The sequence below is a fragment of the Phyllostomus discolor genome, chromosome 8, assembly GCF_004126475.2.
Source record: "Phyllostomus discolor isolate MPI-MPIP mPhyDis1 chromosome 8, mPhyDis1.pri.v3, whole genome shotgun sequence".
Taxonomy (NCBI): domain Eukaryota; kingdom Metazoa; phylum Chordata; class Mammalia; order Chiroptera; family Phyllostomidae; genus Phyllostomus; species Phyllostomus discolor.
The window spans coordinates 108,384,646-108,402,421 of NC_040910.2; the positions used below are offsets into that span (position 1 = coordinate 108,384,646).

The 17,776-nt window shown below is 59.9% G+C and overlaps 1 protein-coding gene across 1 annotated transcript in view; it reads right to left on the reverse strand.

Moving 5' to 3' along the window:
• Positions 1 to 4,420: 4,420 nt before the first annotated feature.
• MAP3K14 (mitogen-activated protein kinase kinase kinase 14) overlaps positions 4,421 to 17,776 on the reverse strand; it is a 40,971-nt gene continuing 27,615 nt past the window's right edge. The window contains exons 7-16 of the mRNA XM_028520104.1: positions 12,813 to 12,942; positions 12,450 to 12,581; positions 11,865 to 11,969; positions 10,435 to 10,598; positions 9,825 to 9,975; positions 8,192 to 8,566; positions 7,870 to 7,976; positions 7,346 to 7,490; positions 6,404 to 6,504; positions 4,421 to 6,050 (exon numbers count right to left, since the gene is read on the reverse strand). Of these exons, the coding sequence (XP_028375905.1) occupies positions 5,886 to 6,050; positions 6,404 to 6,504; positions 7,346 to 7,490; positions 7,870 to 7,976; positions 8,192 to 8,566; positions 9,825 to 9,975; positions 10,435 to 10,598; positions 11,865 to 11,969; positions 12,450 to 12,581; positions 12,813 to 12,942 (1,575 nt within the window). The 3' untranslated portion in view covers positions 4,421 to 5,885. The remainder of the gene's footprint in view (positions 6,051 to 6,403; positions 6,505 to 7,345; positions 7,491 to 7,869; positions 7,977 to 8,191; positions 8,567 to 9,824; positions 9,976 to 10,434; positions 10,599 to 11,864; positions 11,970 to 12,449; positions 12,582 to 12,812; positions 12,943 to 17,776) is intronic.

A 17,776-nucleotide genomic window follows, 5' to 3' on the forward strand; every position in this document is an offset into this window, starting at 1 on the left:
AGAGAGAGAGAGAGAGAGGGAGAGAGAGAGAGAGAAACATCAATGTGCGGTTGCTGGGGGTTACAGCCTGCAACCCAAGAATGTACCCTGGCTGGGAATCGAACCTGGGACACTTTCGTTCCCAGCCCGTGCTCAATCCACTGAGCTACGCCAGCCAGGGCTTGAAGTTTATTTAGTTTTTAATTAGGAAGTGATGTTGGATTGTTTGATGATTTTTCTACATTACTCAGATGATCATGTGGTTTTAATTTTATATTCTGTTAACATTGCAGGTCATATATGTTAACATATGAGTACATTCACATGTTATTCTGTTCATAATTCTTTTTGTGGTAAACTATATTGATTTTTAACAAATATTAAATCAACCTTGTGTTCCTGGAATAAACCTTCTTAGGTCTTTTTATACACTGTTGAATTTGATTTGCTAACTTCTTTTTAGAATTTTCACATACACGTTCACGAGGTATTCTAATATGTTTTTCTTTTCCTATAATGTCTCTGTCGGGATTTGTGATATTAGATTAATGGGGGCCTCATAGAATGAGTTGAGAAGTATTCCCTCTTCAGCTTTCTGCATTTGTGCAAAATTGGTGTCCTTTTCCTCTTTGTTTGGTAGAATTCACGAGTGGAGTTTGTGAACCTGTGCCTGGACTTTTCCTTGGAGAAGATTAATTACAAATTCAACTTTCAAAAATAGATACAGGGCATAGCCCTGGCTCAGTGGATTGAGCGCGGGCTGCGAACCAAAGTGTCGCAGGTTCGATTCCCAGGCAGGGTACATGCCTGGGTTGCAGGCCACAGCCCCCAGCAACCACACATTGATGTTTCTCTCTCTCTCTAGCTCCCTCCCTTCCCTTTCTAAAAATAAATAAATAAAATCTTTAAAAAAATAGATACAGGGCGATTCAGTCCCTGTATTTTTTTTTTTTTACTGTGGTAAATATACATAACATAAAATTTGCTCATTTAAACAATAAAATTTTTGTTTTATCCTCACCTGAGGACATTTTTTCATTGCTTTTAGAGAGAGAGAGAGAGGAAGGGAAAGGGGGTGGGGAGAGAGGGGGAGGGAGGGGGGAAGAGAGGCTCCCTGGCCAGAGCCCAAGCTGAGCTGTGTCCTCTCTCTGGAGTTCCCTTGTGTCCTGACGTGAAGGTGCTCAGGACTCACCTCTTCCTGGAGCCCTTCTGGACTCCACCTCATGGCCCTGGGCTAGGGGCTCCTCCTCCAGTGACCACGCCCCCCCACCGACCCCTGCAGACCTCCAGCTGAGTGCATGGCCTCTTGCTGACCCTCAGTTAGAGGTGTGTTGCTCGCCTTGCCCCTCTGACCCCGTCACAGAGTCTGGCACAAGGTGATGCTCAGCAGAAGTCTGTGCGAAGATATGAGCACTTCCTCCCTCTCGCCTCGCCAAACCCTGCGGTCAAGTTCACCCCGTGTGCCCGGACTGCAGGGTGGCCAATGCGGTTCTGCATGCCCAGCCCATCTTCCTTCGCAATCTCTCATCTCTTTACCTCCCCTTCCTCCTCATTCACCCGTCATCCTATCGCCCAGATTAGAAGCCTGGGTCACCTGTGACCCCACTTCACTCCTGACCTTCTTCCTGTGGATGCTGACCTTGTGCACAAGCCTTTCTGCACCCCCACTGCTGCCCGCCACACCTCCCACCTCCAAAGGAAACGCAGACCCAGGCCTTGTTCCCCGCTGGCACTCAGTATCGAGTGCTTTGCACACAGCTGGTCCTGAGAGTGCTTTTCTGTGTCCTTGGGTGTCTCGAGGGGCCTCCTGAACTGGGCTTCCTTTTTTTTTTTTTTTGTTCTTCAGGCCTGGCCTGCTGGACAGCTGTGGCCTGACGGCGGCTGCCAAGAGCAGCGGCTTGCCCTTCCTTTTCGCCTTCCTCTGTTTCTTCACCCACGTTCACGACACTTAGACTTATCGAAGCGGTTTGTCTCCGGGTGACGTCAGCTGCTCTTCCCTTGCCAACGGCCTGAGCGCTCCACCAAACAGCTGTTTCTCGTTTATTGCCCCGTTTCTCGTTTATTGCCCCGGGACACTTTTGTGCAGGGTCTTTACCCAACATTCAAGTAAGTGGGACACCTTTCCTCTCCCTGGTGTTTTCGCCTTTCATCATAGTAACTTTTCCAACTTTGCCACACTTGGCAAACGCCCGCCCGGGCTCAGTCACTGCTGGTCAGGGGAGGGTGCACGTTGCATATGTACGTGCTCCGTGCTTTCACGTGGGGCTGACACACCTCTCGTGTCTTCAGGCGGAGTGGCCGGGAGGTCTCAAGAGCGTGAGCTCCCTGCTGAGCTGGGGCTCAACCCTGACTATTCCTTGCGAGTCTCACAGCGGCCTTGGCCTTGGCGTCGGGGTCGTGGGTGCTGGGAGGGGCCAGGCGCCGCGGAGGAGGAGGAAGCTGCAGCGACGCCTCTTCCTGGTTCTCCTCCGGCCCCAGCGCTGGAGGTGGGCCCGGAGGCAGGCCCTTTCGCTGACCTACATTTAACTTGGAGTCAGCCCCCCTGACCCGGGGCCTGGCCGGCGCGGGAGTAAGCCCTGAAGGAGGTGCAGTAAATGTGGTATACATTCGTCATCCCCAAAATTTGGGAAAAGGGATCCGCTGCTCTCTGGTTGGTGGTTTTTCACACGTTTTTATAAATGCTGGCCTATGTATGTCTTCCGCGGGGAGAGCAGGTCCTAGTTTCAGCAGGGATCGATCCGAGCACCCATGATTAGAAACGGGGGGAGGGGAGACCCAGGGCCCCGAGGGGCAAACGTCTTCGTTAACTTGGTACAGAGAAGAGTGCAAAGCGCAGTGGAGGTGCTCAGAGGACATACGTTGAAGTGGGTTGCTTTTTTGCTTTCTGCAAAATTTCCAAGTGTCAGCCAGGGACGACTGGACGTGATTGTAGCGGTTATCTGAAGTTTGGATAATTCATGAGTGGTTTCCTGGGCACGAGGCCACTGCTCTTTAGGCGTGCCAGGAACCCCTGGGCAAGAACCCTCTGTATCTGCGGCCTTAATCCCAAGGTGTGCCTCCGTGCCCGTGCACACGCACGCTCGTGCACCTCGGAGGGTCGAGGCTAGGTGTGGGAGTTAGGGCAGCAGCCGCCCCTGCAGGGACAGCGAGTGCTTTTGCTGGAGTCACCCTTCCTCGGGAGCCTGGGGCTGGAGGAGCGGGGGCAGGGGCCGGAGGCCGAATCCCCGCCCCCTCCGCGCCCCGCCCCCTCCCATTCGCCTTTTCCCGCCTGGTCCCTGCCCCCGCCGTCCCTCCGCGCCCCTCCCCGCTGCGCGCCCGCCCGCTCCCACCTGTCACCCCCATGCTGACCGAGGCGGCTCTGTCCGGGAGGTGTGGAGAGGGGTGGTGGCTGGTGCCCCTCTGCCTCCAGTTGTGTCCTTTGGTTGGGGACAGCGAGGGGCGGTGGAGATGCGGGGGCGCCCGCGTCTGTGATGTCGCGGCCTCTGTGACGTCTCTACAGCAAGTCCCGCCGGCTGGGCCCAGCGCTTCGGATTTCCGGCGGCGCTTGGGTGGCAGCGGCCTCTGGGGGGCAACCTCCGGGGAGGGCGGCCCCACTTGGCTCAGCAGCTGGAGCCCCTCTCTGGAGACCCCTCTCAGCGGCTCTCGCTCCTCTGCAGCCAGCGCAAGGCGGTGGGGACCGCGGCTGGGCTAAGCCGGGGCTTTTCTGGGCGGGTCCTTGCACCTGCCCTGGGCGCACTGGCACAAAGCCGCTGCCCTTTCCGTGTACCCAGGACCCCTCGGAGAACCCACTGAACCTCCCGCATTTACCCCAAGGTGTGCGTGCAGGTCCCCGTGCGCGTGTGTGCGCGCGCACACACACACACACACACACACACACACACACTTGTGTACGGCTTCAGGGGGTGTGGAGCCAGATGACACAGGCACCCCCCCTCAGGCCTGTGTCCGGTGACCAAGGTACCCACTCTGAGAAGCCATTTCTGACGGAATGCAGGCATTCCGGAGGGGGCTGGAAGGGCTGGGAGTCCAGGCCTACTCCTCTCGGGTCAGTGCCCTGGAGGCCTGGCCTCAGGGACAGGGCAGTGGGGGGGGGGCAGGCCCTTTCTGGACATGCATGGGCCCCACTGTCCAGGCCTGGTCAGTGCCCGGGCCTTCTCTCCGTCATCGTGTTCCTCCCCTCGGCCTGGCAGTGTCGGGCAGGGACGTCCCCGCTGCCGCCAGCCAGGTGGGGCATCTTGCCCGACTGGTCTGAGTGGGTAGCTCAGAGGTGGCACTGGGAGTGTGGGAAAAGCAGCCCCAGTCAAGGGTTGAAAACTGCCAGTGCCCCCAACGAGGGGCAGATCTGACATGGTGCCAGCGTGAAGGTCAAGGGAAGCAGCTGCTGGGATCAGAGTCTCGGCCAGTGGGCGGACGAGAGTGGAGGCAGCCGAGGCCCAGATACATGTTGTTACCCGAAGTTTATTGCTTACAGAACCTGATTGCTTACAGAACTTGATTGCTTACAGAGGTCTCTGCAACTCCAGCCCCGAGGGGGCCGGGCTGCAGTTCTTCCCGGGGTGCTGGGGGCCGGGGCCTCTCCCTGGGGAGCGGCGTGGCTCCACGGGGACAGCTGGACCGAAGGCACCTTGGCAAGTCACGGGGTCAAGCTCTTCCCAAGGAGGACTCTCGCAGGCCCCCTCACCCTCAACAATTCACAGTTGATTAATGCTACATGAGTCTCAATCGGCTCCCCCCCCCCCAGATATAAGGCTGGACTGGGGCAACAGAGAGGAATGGAGGCGGGGGGGGCTTCCTCTCAAAGAGATTTGGGTATTTGGGTCACATGTGTGGAGACGGGGTGTGGGGTCCCTGCACCCCATCTCCTAGTCTGCCTGTGCTCATGCAGAACCGACAGACCCGCCCTCCGGGATGGCGGCCAAGAAAGTGCTTTGAGGTCATCAGAGTGCAAAGTGCAGCTGGCAGCGCCCCTGGGACCAGGGGCAGGGTAGGGTCAGTGAGGGCCTGATGCCCGGACTGTGGCTTAGGAAGCTGGCGTGCAAGATGTGGAAGACCGTGGCTCGGGGAGCAGCAGCGCCCCCACCTGCCGCTCTCTCTCCTGGGGGTCTGCCCTGTCCGCAGACGCCTCCCGTTGGGAGGTCCCAGGCCACTCGCCCCTCGCTTTCACAGATGAGAGGACTGAGTGCCGGAGAGTCAGGGGCGTGTCCCTGGGGACTGAGAACTGTGTCACTCAAACACCTGCTTTGGCCCCTCGCTGATGCTGAGTCCAGCACAGGACCTGTGTCGCAACGCCACGACCAGTGTGGCGTCCGCTGCCAGGGAGACGTCCCGGGGTCAGGCGTTCCCCCCATCCCCCCGACTCTGTCGGACAGTTCCTGGGTCTAAAAGGGGCGGATGGCCAGGCAAGGCCAGGAAGGGGGATTAGAGGGCCCCTTCTTTGTCCAAGGGTAGGCACTCCCACTGCCTGGCCCTGTTCCGACACGGGGTGCAGGTCTTTCGACCCCGACACGCTCACACCTGCCTGGGGGCCTAGGGGCTCACCTGCCCCTCCCCCACCCGAGCCGGAACCTGCTCTCCCCTGACTGCTGGTGGTAAGCGGTCACTGATGCAAAGGGGTCAGGCCAGGCTCTTTGGACCAGGGCAGAGAAGACCCTCTCTGTTCCCTGTGGGAAGAGGCCTCCTGCCTTCCTCCTCCTCCGCCTCCTGCTCACACGGGCTCGGGGTGTTCTCCCGGCGGGTCAGGCAGGACACGGGCGGGGAATCCCGGGAGGCATGTTGCCGGTGTCCGCTTTGTCCCCGGTCCCACTGCCCGGGTCCCTGGGAGCGGCCCGAGCCCAAGTCTCGGCGGCAGCACTGGGCACCGAGGGCGGCCGCTGCTGGCTGAGTGGAGCCGGTGGCGCAGGACCGGGCTAGGGTCTGTTCTCCAGCTGGCCGTGCTTGACCCTCCAGCTCCAGGCGAAGCTGCCATCTGGGGCCAGGGTGCACTGCAGGTCGATGCCCGAGTCTGGCACCTCCATGTCATAGCGTACAGGCTGCCCGTCCTTGGTCACCAAGCTGAAGGCTGCAGCTGGGATCTGGGGCAGAGCAGAGCAGAGCAGTGGGCCTGAGACGGTGGCCTGGAGCCCACTGGGAGGACGGAGAAGCTACCCGGAAGCACAGAGCTGCCGGCCTCACCCAGCATGGGGAGAGGCGTCCCTCCAGCCAAGCAGGCGGCCCCGAGGGCATCCTGTGCCTTTCACCTGGGCCAAGCGGGGGTCCCCAGAACCCCTCAGTTACCACGGCCAGTCTTGCCCTGAGCCCCGGGGGACACCCAAGGCCAACTGGTGTCTACGGGGCCATTTCTACTTCAGAAACCTTCCTCTAGGAGGGCTGGGCCAGGTGCCCTGGCTTCTGGGACTCCGCCCCCGAGTGTGTACCTGCCCCTTACCTGGCTGCTGATGCCGGTGGCGATGTCCCCCACCTTGACCCGGTGGAACTCTCGGATGTGCAGGTGCTCGCCATTGAGAGACTGTATTTGGACTTTCACGCCTAGAAGGCAAGCATGGGGGCGGTCAGGAGAGCGGCCGCCGGCTCTCCAGGGAGCCCTGAGCCGAGGGAAGCGGCCGGTGGCAGGGAGGCTGCACAGACGCTGCGGCCCTGAGGTGACATGCCCGCTGGCCCTTCCAGCCACTTCCCTGTCCGCCCCAGAATGTGGCCTGCGCACAAAGCAGGGTACTAAGGTTAGCTTCTATGGGGAAGTAGCACCCCAGGGTGCACACACAGCAGAAAGGAACTGGAGAAAGAGATTCTTAAATTAGACTGCAGGCAACTTAAGAGTGAGACGTTCCCTGAGCTGGCGGGGCCGCTGGCCTGCTGGCGTGGGCCTGAGGCCATGAGTCACGCCGGCCCTGGGGAGGGCCGCGGAGCTGTGAGCTGATGAAACCCTTGTTCTCTCGGAATCACAGCAGAACTTATGCAATCGAGCTTGAAAACTAAGTTCTGTGCATGTATGTTCTTTCTCCACTTCTGACTTCAAATCCCAGAGAAGGATCCCAGCAGACTTGTGGCTGACTTCCTGCTTTGAATGCTCGTCCCTTCGGAAGGCGCTCATTGCTCAGTTTCTTGACCGTCGGCCAAGACTCTTGACTCCTGACCTCGGACACCATGGGCAGCCCTCGGGGGCCGAGGTCCCTCCGCCCCGCCAGGAAAGGGCCATCAGGCCCTTTGCTCTAAATGGCTCAATGGCCAGGTTCTTCAAGTTCTGGCCGCCAGATGCCTCCCCCTCCCTTCCCCATGTGCCAGAGGAAGGGAGACGGAAACCCCTCAGGCTCCCCAGTCCCAGGCGGACCAGGTGCTGGGGGCTGCCGAGCAGGTGGGGGTCCGACCGTACCATTGAAATAGCTCGGGGTGTCGGTGGGCCGGCCCCGGGCCAGCACCATGTTCCAGCTGGAGCTGCGGGCCTCGGGCTGGCTGCTCCAGGAGTGCACGCCAGAGCTCAGGGTGTCTCGTGAGCTCTGGGAGGCCTTCGATGGGTTCTGGAACAACAAGGGTGGCCAGACTCAGGCTCTGGGCTCTGGCCTTGGACTGCTTTGGGGCAAAAGGGCCCTGGGTTCGCCCCTGCGGTGAGGGACTGCTCTCGTCCTAGGCTGGTGCAGGGCTCTGCTGGGTACTTTCGGGGCTAAGCAGGGAGCTGAGGTCAGGAGGGGCCCCGGAACCAGAAGAGGGTGAGGAGTGTTTCTGTGGGGACCGAGACCCAAGTGTCCCTCCCCACCACCCCCAGTAGCCACACCATCCCTTCGTTTCCAGGTGTGCCGGAGACTGGGCTGTCTCACTCCGAGAAACCCAAACTCCCTGCCCCGGTGAGGACCCCACCTCCCGCTCTGTGCCCCGGTGCCTGGCTCACGGCTGACTCACCTTTTCACTGTCGTCTGACAAGGAGAGACTGTCCACGCTGAGGCATGAGAGGATCTGCTCCTGTTCCTCCAGAGAGAAGGGCTGGGACAGGCTGTTCAGAAATAATTCTGCAGAAAAAAGCAGAAGATGCCGTGAAAAACAGGGAGGGCCCCGCTGTGTTGTCAGGGCTCCTCCTGTGTGGGTGGTGGGCGCGGATCCCCAGGGAAGGAGCTGGGAGAGAACCCACGCTGGCTGGCACGAGGAGGAAGCCCAGGCCGTGGCGGGGCCCAGAGACACGGGGACCCCGGGGACCCCGGGGATCCTGAGGCCGCTGTGCCCGCACCTATTTCCAGCTGCTGCAGCTCCTGCTCCGGGAAGGTCGCCCTCCGTTCCGGCGAGCTGGGGTTTTTGGCGGGGGCCGTGTCCAGGGAGGACAGGGGCAAGGGCTCCCACATCCCGGACTCCTCCTTGCCCCACGTCAGGCTCGGACACTTGTTTCTCTCGGGGGGGTCTGGAGGTAGCGGAGGTTGGAGCTTGGGGGCCCCGCCTGTGGTGTCCTCGGCTGGCTGGGGCCCCCAGGCATCTGGGGGCAGCTCCCCCGGCTGGGCTGGAAGGACCTGGTCAGAGCAGGCCGGGCTTGGTGGCGGGCGGGCGTGCTGCGAGGGCGGCCAGCCGGGCTCTCTGCAGTCCCCCCTCCAGGGGCTCTTCAGACCCCCCACTGGAAAACAGAGAGCAGCGTGGTGAGGGGGGTGGGCTGCACAGGCCCTGCCAGACCGGGGGCCCTTCCCGAGCCTCGGGGGAGGGCTCTCGCCTCGCTGAGGGACACACCCGGGAGGAGGCCTGTTCCCTTAGGTGGCCTCCCATATGGGGAGCAGGACGGCACTCCTGGTCTCCGTTCTACTTTCCTCCTGGGTCACAGCAGCAAGTTGAAACACGACAGAGTTGGCTCCAGAAAAGGACTCTGTTACTATCCACGGTCAAGGGAAGATTTAAAAACCGCTCCGGGGCAACACTGACTCAGGCTCCCCCCTAAAGGCCCGTTTCTCCGGAGGGGGCGGCAGACAGCCCCCCCAGCCCATCCTTATAACTTGTGTTTATGGTTGGGGTCGGGGGTGGCGGTCTTCCCTCTCCACCCCCGGAAGCACCGTCTCTCCCCTGCCCACCTGCCAGGTAACATTCCGTTACGTTCAATGCGCCATTCTGGGGTGGATCTTGTTCTTGCAAAGTGTTTGTCATTTTTATTTATCTATTCTTTTTTAATTAAGAAAGAAGGCGTTGTGGTACAGGCCTTGCTCTGTGGGCCCCCTGGTCTCCCAGCCCCGTGGCTTTAGCCGGCCAGGCTGCTCTGTGGACGTGGTGTTGCTTTAACTGCTGCGTGGTTCTCTGTGGGGCGTTCCCCACCTCTGGCCTCTCCACTCCTCCAGGGGGGGAGGGACGCCCACCGCCCCCGCTCTCCTGACGCAAACGACGCTGCGGTGCGCGTCCTCCGCGTACCCCCGTGTACCCCCGTGTGGGTCTGGTGGGAATTCCTTTGGCGGGTGCCCCTGAGTGCAGTGTGGCTCCCAGGCTGTCGGATGTCTGCCTCAGTGCTGGGGCCCAGGCTGTGGCGGGGGACCCTCAGCAGAGCCGGGGGCTCCTGTCCCGCCCCCCCCAACACTTGGTGCTGCCAACTTCCGGGTTCCCCCGACTCAAATGGCCGGAGAGTGACAACTGGCTTTGCTGAACATTCTCTGATCCCTAAAGAGCGGGAGCCACTTTTGGGGTGACCCCGGGCCCCCGTCTCCTGGGCGCGCTGCCTCTGCACAGTACGATGCACTTCCATTCGCTTCGCCTCAGTCTTGCCGACCAGCCTGCAGCTGGGTCATCGCCGTGTTCTACCCGGGGAAACCGAGGCTCGGACAGGTCGACACCTTGACCCCGCCCACTGCGCTACCCCGCAGGCTCTCCGGCCCCTCCAGCCGGCGCGGGGTTCTCACCGTGCTGCAGCGCCAGGCTGACCTTCTGCCACAGCTCCACCGCAGACGCGCGGTGCACGGGCTCTTTCCTCAGCCCCTCCTCCAGGGCCTGGGCGGTGAGAGGGGCGCAGGAGGGCGGGATCTCCCGCACGGGCGGGGGCTCGCTGGCAATCTGGGGGGCAAAAGGCAACCTGTGAGGCCCGCCTCCCCTCGCTTCCCGGCACCCAGCTTTCTCTTCTTGCCTCTCCCTGCTGCCCCCGCCCTGCGGTGCTGCGGTTGGTCACAAGGGCTGGAGGGGCCTGGGGGAGAGAGGGGGCTGGGCCTTTTCCGAGAAGAGGGAGAAAGGGGGCGAGGTTGGGCAGCGGGATGCGCAGGACCTCCAGGCCCAGCCTGTGAGGGGGCAGGCAGAGGTGGCCCAGGTGCGGACCTGCCAGGAACTCAGGGAGACCCCTCACCTGGGCTCTGCCCTTGGACCCTCAGATTTGGGTGGCATGGATTTTAGTCAGGGTCCCACGTTTGTGATAAGGCCTCTTCCTGCCCCCCTGCTCCCATCTGCCGCCGCTGAAGAGCCGCTAAAGTGCCCGGGGCCCCGCCGGCCCTCCCTGCGGCTGTCTCCGGTGCCGCCACTGACCTTGAGGCACAGCGGCCCTCGGAAGTACCGGGTCCAGGGGTGGCAGCCGTTGAGCATGTGCAGCATCATGCAGCAGCTGCTCCACACGTCCACCTTGGCGCCGCAGGGCTGGCCCGTCACCACCTCCGGGGCCATGTGCGTCTCCGTGCCGGGGATGTAGTCCCCTGTGGGGGCGAGCGAGGCGGGAGAGTCCCCAGTGGCCTCTGAGAGGCGAGAGCTTGGACAGCAACCACCCCAGTCCGCTCCTGAGACGCCTGGAACCTGCCTGCGTTCAAGTGCTTTAAGCAGAGACAGAGCCTCGGCCTCGAACCTGCGGGGGCGAGCCGCGTCGGCGGGGGGGGGGCTCTGCTGGGGGCCGGCACGAAGAACACAGCCTCCGCGTGTGGGCTCTGCCCTTGGGGCCGAACCCTCGCGGGGCTTTTTAAAAATGAGGAGGGGCCCGGACACTCAACGTGAGGTTGCAGAAGACTGGTTAACGGGACCATGTTCCTGAAATTTTAGTAAGTGGAAAAAAAAAAAAAATGGAAAACGTATGTGCGTGAAAGACTAGAAGATTGATACCAGATGTCAACGGTATTGTTTTCTGGTGATCTGTATTTTAGTTTTCATTTTTGCTTGGCTCCACTTTCCGCAACCATGTTAGAAAAGAACTTATTTTTGTAATGAGAAAAAAACCAAGTTACTTGGTTAAAGTGGGGGGCAGGTGTCCACCCCCAACTCGCACCTTCGGAATGACCGCCACAGGCCTTTCCTGACACACCACCACGTCTAAAGGGTGGTCCTTCCTTTCGCCAAAATGAAATCATTTGATGCCTAATGCTACACACGAGAAAAGCAAGGCTCCAGATTGGGTGATAATGGCCTTGACTGGGGACAGAAAACAAAAGACCTGGAAGGAATTATCTGAAACATCCATGATTATCTCTCTGGGCGAGAGGAATGGCGAGAATTCTTTTTCTTCCTTCCCTTCCATACCACTTCACTCAGGAGTTGCCAAATATCTTACGATGGATGTGGATTATTTTGATGATTAGAAAAACCTGAGTGAAAAACAGGTATTTCTCCAGCTACAGAGCCCAGGCCTTTGTGCCCCCAGAAATGGAGCTCTCGGGGGTGCGGAAGGCTGAGGTCCCAGGCTGGGAGCGCAGCTCCCCCAGAAAGGCTGGACATGAGCGATGGAGCCATGGCAGCCCCTCCATTCTTCCGCTCGAGGGGAGCGTCAGAAATGAGCTGTTGACAGGCAAGACCGCATGTAAGCCTAACGACCAAAGCCTCACAGGGCAGCCCAGGTGGCTGTGGGCTGACGTGCACTGGTGGACAGAGAGTGCCCGCGTCTCTGCTTGCTGGTGTGGGTGGCATAGGAGAAGACACGGGGCTAATGCTTGTGGAGGCTACTGGCTATCGTCCTGGGGAGGGGTGGGGGAGCTTACCTGTGAGCAAGGAGTTCTCCAGGCCATCGGGTCGAAGGCACACCGCGTGGCCGAAGTCGCAGAGGGCTGCTCGGCTCCCGTCGCTGGACAGGAGCACGTTGTCAGCTGCCAGGCCACCCAGGGAAGAGGAGGAACAGGTGAGTCACGGCCCCGGCCCGCCCTGGACTTCCAGTGAGGCAATTTTCTGGCTGACCCTACGAGGCAGCTGCTGCTTCTGATTACTGTCATTAGTCACGGAGGAAGGGGGGGGGCGCGTCACATCAGTTCAGGGTCGAGGCAGGCAGCAGGCAGGGGTTCCAAAAGCGATGGCTCAGGAGCAGAGTTTAATCCCGGGGACGCTGCCACTCAGCTCTGCTGCCCCTGCCCGCCCACCCCACCCCAGCGGTCACCGGTGGGTAGGAGCTCGACCTGCAGTTCCCCGTGGGCCCCACCCCTGTGGGCAGCGGCAGTGCCGGGCTAAGGGCTAAGAGAACACTCCCTGCCGGCACACCCCTCGCAGCCTGCCCCTGGAGACGGCTGGCGAGGCCCAGCAGGCAATCAGGCAGGATGGGAGAGGAGGCAGCCTGCTGGGGAGCAAGGCCTCACCTTTGACGTCGCCGTGCAGGATCCTGCGGGTGTGCAGGTACTCCAGCCCTTCGAGGGCCTGGCCCAGGTAGTAGAGGGCCCGGTCCTCCGGCAGACAGCCCTTCTGCTTTATGAGCTGGCCCAGGGAGCCACCTAGGAGACCAACGGCCAGGCTTTACACAGCGCTCTTCCAGGCCTCCAAGCCAAGGGCAAGGGCCTTGGAAAAGGAGGTTGTGCAAAAGCAAGCCTTTCCCGCCAATGTCACAGAGCCAAGAGGTTAAGTTAAAAATGGATCGACTGGGGACCCAGGTCAACCTGGGCAAGACTCGGGGAAACCCTTGGCTCCAAACTTTGCAGGAGAGAGTGTGGGACCTAGCTCCTTACCTTCCAGCAGCTCCATGAAGATGTTGACCCAAGGCCCCTCCTTCACCGCTCCATACAAAGGGACGATTCTGGGTGAAGCCAGCCCTGCACACGATGTCAGCTCCTCGGCCCGAAACATGTCCACTCGCACCTGGAGGGGGGGGCCCAGAGGGGGCTGCGAGTCAGGGGGAGGGGCCGGGGCCGGCTCCCCACACAGACACTGCTGGCGTTTCCAGCAACGATTCTGAGCCCAGGCGGGGCCCTGCCTGGCCCACAGGAGCCTCAGAGGACAAGCCGCGCACGCCTGGGGACAGGGGCAACGCCCAGGACTTGATCAGAGTTCCACAGGGCTGACCTGTACGAAACCACGAAACCCTGCAGTCCTCATCTAGGCTCCTGCATGCTGCCCACCCTCAGATCCGCCAAACACAGACTTTTCTTTCCCTCAACACAAATGTCTGGGCATTTCTAGGATATGGGACATCTCGTTCATCAACATGCACAGCGACTCGTCGGATGCTGGGTTTCTGACGGGGCTAGCGCCCAAGTTGATGCTACCAAGATTCTGGCTCTGTCAATGCCTCAGAATCCTCAGCACCCTTCTCCTCCGACTGTCTCTTTCCTTTGAGGACTAAACCGTCCATGTAGACGGTGTAGTGCTGTTTGTTCAGTCTGCAGTGGTTCCCCCAACATCCGGGCACAGGACCGGCTGCTAGGGAGGGGTGTGGCCAAGGACCCTCCCGCCGCCGAACCGCAGGCCTGGGAACACCCACTCCTCTTTGCCGCGACCCGTATGGAACGGCAGGAAGAAACAGACCCTGGATGCCGACATCCTGGGCGGAGACCCTGGCAGAGCCACTTCTAAAAGGAGATCAGTTCTCCTAAGCAATGTATTTCCATAAGTGAAAGGTGGGCGCAGTGGGATCCGCTCCTGGGCACAGTGAAGATTTGACAGGCTGATAACCAGCACCGGGCCTGACAACCAGGTGCTCCGGAAAGCTAGCTTCTCACCCCCTCCCTCCCCAACCCCGACTCGAAGAAGAGCAGCTTATTAAACGCTTAGACTTCCTAAACGGACTTGTTCTTTCTGGCCGCGGGAAGGTTCTCAGGTTCGCCTTAAGAGGTGCCACCAGGGGGCGCCAGTGGCAGCAAAACCAGCCTGGAAGAAATTAGTCAGGACCTGGCAGTTTTCTTTGGAGACCTGCTGACTTGGCAAACAGGAGCTCTGCGATGTGGGGTTTTGGGACTTTTGCCTATCAGTGGAAAGTGTCTCTCTTCTGGTTACGTAAAGAGTATCTGGTTTTGTTAATCAATTCGCGTGAACTTTGACTCTTTGTCAGTGTTTCCAGCTCTGAATCGGAGTTGGAACTAGTTTACCAACGGGACTTGCATTAGCAAATGTCTGTAACCTTAACTGCTCCCAAACTGTTAGCCGAAGCGCCTTGGGGCACCCCGGAGAACGCAGACGGGCGCGCCGGGATATTTTTACTTTTGAGGGCAACAGCAGGGGTGTACATCCGCGGGACACCGAGTAAACGGCTCGCACGGAGCTAGTTCCCTTTCAACGCTAGACGCGCCGCATTCTTTTTGATGATGTATCTTGATGAAGCTCGATTTTTGGAGGTGGTTGTGATAAACACTTCAGACAGATCACGTGGCGTGGGAAACGAAGGTGATGACGGTGTCCGATCTGATTTCAAAGCTTGAGAAGCTGTGTGGTCCCAGTAAGGAGGACACCCCGTTCGTAATTGTGGTGGTTTAAGAACAGAAGAGGGAATTTGCTCTCGGCTCACGTGCATTGTTATTCAGATGGCTACTAAGTCGTTAGGATAAAGGCACTACTTGACCTAATGACTTAATAAATGGAACTGTTAGGTACTTGTCTTGGCCTGGGGGCGCCATGAAAAAATTACGAGCCATTATGATCTGGGAACCAAGAAAGTTTGGGGACCTCTGCCTTAACTTTCAAGAGATCCATGAGTCCTCTAGAGTGGTCCGGCAACGTTTTAAAAACGTTCCCCCTCACCCAACCAAAGGGGGTTGAGGGAGACTCTTGAAAATACAAGGTGCTTTGGAACTCGGGCCGGCTCTGGGAGAGAAGTTGAAAGGGCGTCTGAGGGAGCAAGGCGGGGTGGGGGCGGGGAGCACAGGCTGTGCAGCCTGGCCAGCTGCCGGCCGCTCTGGCCCGTTCCCCTCTCTCTGGTCTTCAGTGTCCTGGTCTGCAAAGTGAGGGGCTGGCCTGCGATAAGGGTGTTACTGAGAACGAACGGGGAATGCACACTTAGCCCTTGCCAGATCGTTGGTTATTTTACATCTTACAGTAGCCTGTGAGGTGATACTGTGTCCACCGAGCAGGCGCTTGAGAGCCGCTGGCCGCACTGGGCCAAGGCCACGCTGTCCCGTGTCTGGGGCGGAGTCAAAAGGAGACCCCAGAACTCCGTGCTGGAGCCGGATGCTCTCAAGTGAACAGTTCCTAACGCTCTTCCGGCCGCAGATGCCTCTGAAGATCTGGTACATGACACGGGCCCTTCCCCATCAAAACTGTGTGTGCACCCACACGTGCCACACACAGGCACACACGTGCACAGGCACATGCTTCAGAATGAAGTTCCGGGGGTTCCTGGATCCTGTGAATCCATCCGCGGACGCGGCGGAGCTCTTCCACATGGCTCGTTAAAAGGCATGAGTGCAATGCACACGCACCAGGGAGTAAGTCTGTCCACCACACACTTTTATACGAGAAAAGCAGGCACGGAACAACCCCTGGGTGCCATCTCCTTTTAAGAAAGGACACGACTACACGTTTATAGCAAATCTAGACACAGATTTAGATCTGTGCATAACATGTGAAAAGGTTTATGTCCAAGAATGGGACCGGGGAACGGAGATTTCTGCTTTTTGGGTATCACTCGAATTCTTTTATACAGTGAGCCTGTATTTACTTGCAATTACAAGGATCAAACAAAACCTTAAAAAACAAGCAAAAACCCTCTACATCAAACCCTGGACTCGTGACCAATCAGCATCTGACCTGGGGCCACGGGTGCTCTGGAAGGAAGGAGGACCAAGGAGGTGCGGTCCTCGCCGTGGGCTGGACCCTCCCCAGGGAGCGTTGGAGGGTGCACAGGCTTGCTCTGACCCTAGGTGCAGCCTGACCTCTGACCCCTGCCCGCCCACCCCCAGCCCCCCACCCCACCCATCCTGCCCCCTCAGCAGGGAACTGTTTCTCAGGCCTTCCAGCTGAACAGCCTGAAACACCCTACTGCCTGCCCTACCTCCCCCACCCCCAGGGAAAGGAAAGGAGGGGCTGTGGGCCCAGCCACGGACAGCCATGTGGGCTGCCCACAAGCCATCCCCACTGAGGCCCTGGGCAGTGGGAGAGCCCCGAGAGTGGATGCCCTGGTGGGCCCGGCGGAAGCCGAAGCGCAGGGCTGAGGGCGGGGCAGTGCTCGGAGCTCGCCTCGCTGCCCCGGGGAGGTGAGAAACGGAGCCTGTGTCCCCTTCCACTATGTCGGGGCTGTTTACCCCGTTGCCTGGGACCCGGAACTTTAGCAGGGGAACAGCTGAGAAGCCGGGTGACTAAGCTCCCCAGCACTGGCCGCTCATCTCCGGGGCACTTCACACCCTCCGCCCGCCTCCCCAGAGGGACAGCTGGGCCTTCTCCGGTGGCCCGGGGAGGGAGCCGCAGCTGAGCAGGTCAGGCACGTGGCCCTGACATCCCAGGGGAAGAGGATCCACGCTGGCGAGAAGTCCGCACAGGTTAAGGTCAGTGGGGAGGTCAGCGAGGGTGGGGCTTGATTATCTGACACAGTGTGTCTGAAGTTTGGGGTAATACCTGCGGATAGTCCCCGCTCCGCTCCCTTCACCCAGGGGCTCAGACTCCAGAGCTCTCAACGTCCTGGCCCATATGCCAGCTGGGGAGCCGGGCTCATTAACATCACAGTCTGTGCTTCACCCCTTAAAGCCACAGGCACCCGGACAGCGGCAGAGCTGATGTCCTCTCTGCCTGGGGCCTGGTCTGGCTGTGTGGTGCCTTTCCCCTCGGGGACCAGGAGATCCTCGATGAAAGCCGCTTGAGAGCTGGTCCTTCTCTGGGCTGGGTTATTTCACCTTGCCCAGGGGCCCAGGGGCCCAGACAACGGCCCACGGAAAGGGCTCTGACTTCCAGCTTCAGAGGCCCTGGACGCTGGCTTCGGGCCAGGGCCAGGTGGCTCCCTGGCAGGGTGAGCTGAGAGTCCGAGCTCGGGGAGGAGGTGGCAGAGGGGGGGCAGGGCTGGCACCCCCCAGGCCTGTGGGCCTGAGTGGGACTCCACAGGAGAGGCCTCAGTTCCCGGCTGGCTGTGTGGCTTTGGGCAAAAGGCACGTGACCGCCCTGGCTGGTGTAACTCAGTGAATTGAGCTCGGGCTGCAAACCAAAGTGTCACAGGTTCGATTCCCAGTCAGGGCACATGCCTGGGTTGCAGGCCACGGCCCCCAGCAACCGCACATTCATGTTTCTCTCTCTTTCTCTTTCTCCCTCCCTTCCCTCTCTAAAAATAAAAAATAAAAAAAGGCACATGACCCTCTCTGGTCCCCAATTCGAACACCGGGGAGACGGGGGAGGGGAGAGGTGATTCACGCCTCTTCTGTCTCTCCTCGAATTCCTGGCACCACAGGTCCTTCTCCCCACCTTCCCTGAAACGTGGTTCCAAGGTGCACTCTAGTCACACCAGCCGGGGTCTCTCGCTATGTCTCACTTCCCCACGTCGTCCGTCTCCCAGGACGGATCGGACCAGGGTGACGGGAGGCAGAGCCCTACCTTGAACCAGACTGGACTCCCCACACGCAAGGCCTCCTCCGGGAGGCCCCTGTTAGGTGGAGGCTCTTGCTCTTACCTTCTGGTGCAGGTGTGGGGTGACCCCACCGCGGGGTGACCCCACCGTGATTAACGCTCCGCCCACCTCCTGGTTTCACTGGCCCCTGGCTTAGCCTCAGGAGCGGCCCAG